General features: G+C 54.4%; 1 protein-coding gene across 1 annotated transcript; it reads right to left on the bottom strand.

The window, feature by feature from the left end:
- Positions 1-339: 339 nt before the first annotated feature.
- On the bottom strand, positions 340-5115 carry TMEM187 (transmembrane protein 187). The gene is given in 2 exon segments (XM_065915710.1): positions 340-1730; positions 5047-5115. A coding segment is annotated over 1 exon segment (825 nt). The 5' UTR covers positions 1470-1730; positions 5047-5115; the 3' UTR covers positions 340-644.
- Positions 5116-5765: the final 650 nt, after the last annotated feature.

Below are 5765 nucleotides of genomic sequence, written 5' to 3'. Positions count from 1 at the left end.
GGCCTTTCTTCATCTAGACGCACCTCGCCTTGTTCCACAGAGGATCTGAAGGGATGTGGCTTCCTGTGACCTGCTGTCAGCCTGGCAGTCACAGATGTCATGGTGAATTAGTGCTCTGGCCTTTGAATTTCCCCATCAGTTTGCTAGGTGTGTGTTTTAATATGACTCTGTCTCCCTGAAGCCAGCTACCTCTGGGGATACTCACTGGTAACCCCAGTGCCTTGCCCAGCACACTGGTCAGAAGCTTGCCCTTTCTCCCAGTCACCCGCCCATGCTTGGAGCCAACATCCCAAAGCAGACAACCATTCTCCAGCCAACTGTGAGTGTGATGGATTTCTTGGGGGTCACTTCCCCCCAACATTTTATTTTGAAAAGTTTCAAACCACAGAAAAATTACAAGACTAGTACAATGACCCCTATATCCCCAGTCCCTAGATATTTGCTCCAAGCCTTTGAAAGTAAGTTGCAGATAGCATAATATTTCATAAAATCGAATGCTCATATTCATAATACTGAAGCCTGTAACTTCAAAGGCAGGGACAGCCTTCTGTGTCATCACCCTGTCATCACACCCAGGACACTTGAGCACTGATGACAGAATGCCATCGGTCAGTGCATGTAGATGTTGGGGAGGGGGTTGGTGGTCACAAGCCCCTTCTTCCCACACTTGAACGCATCTTCTCCATAGGCGGGCATCTTCGGCAGGTGTGTAAGTGGGTTAGGAACAGGGAGGCAAAGTGGAACTGAAGCACGTCACAGACTTTGGACCAGAAGTGGCCTGTGAGCTGCTGGAAGAGATGCCACTGCGCGAGCTCATGGTCATAAAGCTTGAGGACCACAAAGCCGAGGCAGGAGAGCACGCCCAGAGCCAAGTAAGTTCCTGAGGAAGTGTCGCCGTGGCACCCCTGGGTGTGCAGGGTCTGGCCCATGGCAGCTGCAATGTGCAGGCCCAGCGCCAACTCAAACCCACGGGGGTGCAGCAGGGCCAGGCTGTAACTGCACAGGGAGAGGCCCTCGACAGCCAGGAAAAGCCAGGGCTTCCAGTCCCTGTCCAGGCAGAGGCACCAGGCCACTGGCCATGCGAAGATAGGTAAGGTGAGCCACTGGTCCAGCACGGCACTGGGCCGTGTCTGCATCCCGATGCACAGTCACTGGACCGGGCCATAGACCAGGGCCATGCCTGCGAAGACATCCTTCAGGTAGCAAGCCCTCTGCCTCTCTGCGAGGCCTCCCGGGGCACAGGCCTGGCTCCGCAGCCAGTACACCCCCAGGAAATCGTAGGCCATGTTAATGAGGGAGTTGAAGGGCATGGCCAGGAAGGCAGGGAGGCTGGTGACCGGGGCTTCTGCGTAGTGCTCATAGCCCACTTGGACAGAGACACATTCAAAAATACCAGTGTGGACGGTGGCCACGCAGAGGCAGCTTGCCAGGGCCACGTGGAAGAGGGCCTGCCCCGACTCAGGCTTCATCTGGAGCCCTAGGTGTGGCCCCAGGATGGAGAGCTTCACAAAGCAGCCGCCTTGGCTGTTATTTCAGAATTCGAATAAACGGTTTCTTTTTTTTTTTCTTTTTTTGCAAAACACTCCTCAGCCTCCCAGCTGAGCCAGCAGGAAGAAGTCCCCGTGATTTCCGACGCAGATGCTGCGACCTTGCCCCAGTGGAGGTAGCGGCCCCGAAGAAGGCAGCGGTTCTGCTGATTGGTTGGCACCAGTGGAGGCCCGTTCTGCCTTCTTCCTTTGTGGTTACAAAAAAGAGTGTGGGTAGAAAGAAAACCATCCAAAAAAGCGCCTCCATCTTCCCAATTCTCAGCCTCAGGCTCTACCAAAGTTTTCTTTTTTTTTTTAGTTCTACCACTTTATTGCTACCAACCCATCTCCCTCCACCCTCGTGCACACATGTTCAGTCATGTAATCCCATGGTCTTCAGCCCGCCAGACTCCTCTGTCCATGGACTTTTCCAGGCAAGAATACTGGAGCGGGTTGCCATTTCCTTCTCCATCCACCAAAGTTTTCATCATGACCCTCTCTCCTGACACCTATGCTGTTCTTTCATCTGCATATTATGAAAAATCCTGCTCCTCATCTCTGTTCCCCTAGAGCCACTGCATTTAGAGACTTAAATCTTCCCTAGGTCTGTTGTTAAAACTCAGGATATGCTTTCTCACCTCTGTGGTACTACAAATGTGGAGTTTTCCAAGCCAGTCCCAAAACACTTTGAACTAAACTCCCAGTTAAATTAGAGACATTAGCTGTGGTCCAGATTCTGGAATCTAAGGCAAGGGAACGGTGGGGCGGGTTGGGGGTGCAGACAGGAAGGAAGGGCTCGGCTGCTTAGTGGGTGTGAGGCCAGGTAGCAGAGGGAGCCATCCCCCCAGGCCTGCCAACCTGGGTCACCCCCTCCCCCACCCTCCCCTGAAGTGCCACACCTTCCAAAATCACCTTCTGTCCTTGGCTCACACGAAAACCTTCCATTTCCTGAAGTCTCAGAAGCAGACAGATAATTTAAAAACAATGTGGACTTTTCATGGACTGTCAACTGTTCTGGGGCCAGCTGTGGCATGAGTGGGCCTCGTTGCCAAGAAATGTATTAATATTAACAAGAGAAGAGGTTCGGTGCCCTGAAGATGACTCAAAGCCAAGCTGGTAGGCAAGCACACGGGTGTGGGGATGAGAACTGTCTGTGGTCAAACCCTGGCTCCCCCACCTACTAACCCTCTGATCTTGGGCCTTAACCCTTCTGGGCCTCAGTTTGCATACCTGTAGAATGGGGATGTACATCCTAGCAGAGTTGTTGTGTGACCTACATGAGTCCTTAGGTATGCAGACCACTGTTTATTTTTGAGGCCCCTTGTCCCCTCCTGCAGTTTCGGCCCTGAAAGGGCAGGGCCTGGTCTGATCCTGGGCCCTCCCTCCCATGCTTAGCAAAGACCTGCTAATTTCGGTTCAAGCACAAAGTTAACACCTCTCCTCTGTCCTCATCCTGTTTGCCATTTCATTGCTCTGATTGGCCCTGGGGCCCACCTATAAGATCCGGGAAGTGGCTGGCTGGGCCTCATGGTGACCCTCTCTCTCCCCTCCCGCCTCCGGGGGGCCTGTTGTTAAGGGGAACAGCATTTCCATGAAGGAACTGAAGCCCTTGTCCTGACCCTCATCTCAGCCCGTGCCACTGTCGTGCACCTCCCCGTTGCAGCCTCCGGTGAAGGAGGAGTCTTTAAGTTGGGGGTCTGTCCTTCCCCCAGGGTTCCCACTTCCAGGCTCGCCACCACTCACGTGGTCTGCACACAGCAGCCCCCAGCAGCCCCCTAGAGGACCGCCCCTGTTTAACACCCTTCAGTGGCTGGCTCTCAGCTCACACGCGATCATGCCCCAGCCTTTTGGCCAGACACCAAAGTGCCATGCTCATACAGTCCTGTGAGTTCCCAGGCATAAGTCTGTCTTCCTGCCCTCCTCTGCCTGGCCTGCTGAAGCCCTCAACTCAGCTCTCACTTCCTCTCCAGCACCAGCACTTCCTTACTCAGCTCCCGAGTCCAGTGGGGATACCAGCTGAGGCCTCACCTGGTGTCTCTAGGTCCTCCCCTGACCCCACCCAGGGTCTGGATCCCTGGTGTGAAGAGCCAGGCTTCTGGGGCCCCAGGCCACCAGCGCTAGCCTGACCCTCCTGTCTACCAGTCAAGCATGGAGGAGAGCTGCGGACAGGCAGTCCAACACTGTCAGCTTGCTAGAGGAGGAGGTCCAGGAAGGGCGTTGAAAGGGACTCCTCTCCGGCCGCTGGGCAGAGGTTGCTTGAGCCCTTGTGCAAGCTGAAAGCGTCATGTTAGCAAACCAACTTCCCAAGTCCACTAGGAAGGCCAGGGCAGGTCTCTTATGGCCTAAGTCCTAAGCTGCTGTGACCCTTGTGACATGACTCTCAAAGTTCTTCCCAGTTTACCCTGCCTGGCACATGAAGGTCCAAGGGCTCACCAGCATCACCCTTTCCCCTGGTCTGGTTCTGGGCTCGCTGCGGTGGGAAGTCCTGCAAAACCCGACAATCCCCGGGCTGAGGGGTTGAGATACGTTCCTTAAACTCCTTTGCTTTCTCAGTCTGTATGCACTTAAGCAAGAGCCACTGTTGCCTGTCACAGTGGTGGCTTCTTTAACCTGTATCCCTTATGACAACTGCCTGTTGTGCCTGTGACTACCCTGACCACCGTTGTTCCCTTTCTGCAGGTAAGGGGATGCCAGTCTGAAGGCTGTACCACGGGACACCAGCAGGAGAGCTCAATCTGAGCCACCTGGATGCCCAAGGAGCTACCATAGTAATTCTTGAACTCTGAGAACAGAATCCTTGCATGTGGGCAAGGCTGCTGGGAACCTGCAGCTCAGTTTCCTTATTTGAGAGGGGAAGGACTTGGCCAGAGAGGTGACGTGAATGGCCAAGGTCACTTAGGGCAGTTGGTGGCACAAAAACACAGGTGAGGGTTCTTGTCCCTTGACTGTGTCACAGGACTCGTTGGCCTGTCCTCAAACAAATGCTTCCAAATCCATAAACTAAAACAGAGAATTACAGCACAAACTTAATATGTTTAAAGATAGTTATTAAAATATTTTTGATAATGTATGATATAGTAATAAACGTGCTTCTTTACTAACATGTTAAATTACAGGATCTGTGGGCAGGTTGAATAACTACAGTAATTTCAAATGAGTTATTCTGTAGTAACTTGCAGTTTAGCTAACTTTCAGGCTATCTAAAAGAAAAGCTATATGATCTCAAATGTTGTCATTTCCCTTGGTGACACAATCACCAGGTTAACGCTCTGTGCTTTGTTACCTACACTTTAGTTGCGGGAAAAGCCAAATTTTGCCTAGAGGCTGATAAATGTAAAGATCAAATAAAAATGAGAGAAACTGGAAAAACCATCTGTTGTCATTCCAAGACCCCGGAAAGCAGCGCATTACAGCCTGCACCGTCTGGGAGTGAGCTTGGGGCGGCGACCAGACTGGCTCCTGCAAGATTTGGAACATCAGGATGGTGTACCCACCTCTCAAGATTGTTGTGAGAACTTACAGTATTGGCGCGAAAAGGCCAGCGATCACCATCCGGGTATTTTGCCTCTCTTGCTTTGCTGGGGGAAATTCAAATCTCAAAAAAGGGCGGACCCTAAAGGCGGTTGTGCGCCTGCGCGCGGGGCGGGGCCCAGGGATCTGGGAAGCAGGCGGGGCGGGGTGACGTGAGGCGACGCGGGGCGACGCGGACCTCTCCCGCGCCCGCCCGCTCGTCTCAAACACAGCCAGCCTGGCCGCCCGCCCGGCAGGCAAAGGGGCGGGGGCCGGCCCGGCGCGCGGTAGCCCGGTTAGTTTTCTTGGGGCGACGGCGGGGTCTCTGCGGCGCCCCCACGTGGGGGCGGGGCGTGAGGCCTGGGAGCCTGGGAGGGCTCCGCCCCCAGCGTCGCGCGCCAGGCCGCGTTATCGCCCACACTCGCCCCGCCCCCGGCTCCCCCCGTGGCGGGCTTCGGGCTGCTTCCCTGGAGCCAGCTGGGTGTGAGGAGGGAAAATGTCCGCTCCCTGATCCGAAGCCTGATTTTAGTGTCTCCCGTCAGGCACTCTCTGCAACCTGTGTCCTGTCCCCACTGCCAGTTAAAACAATTCCTCTGGCGAGTGTCCCTTCAGCGACCCGGGGGGCAGTTCCCAAGGGGGCGGGGCCAACCGCGTCTGAGGCATTCTCATCCGGGCATTCCCCAGATGCCGCAGCCGCCATCTTTGTTTTGTGCTGAAAGTCGCTATTGA

The sequence above is a fragment of the Muntiacus reevesi genome, chromosome X (assembly GCF_963930625.1).
Source record: "Muntiacus reevesi chromosome X, mMunRee1.1, whole genome shotgun sequence".
In the NCBI taxonomy this organism is placed as follows: Eukaryota; Metazoa; Chordata; class Mammalia; order Artiodactyla; family Cervidae; genus Muntiacus; species Muntiacus reevesi.
This window is presented reverse-complemented; position numbering and strand designations above follow the sequence as displayed.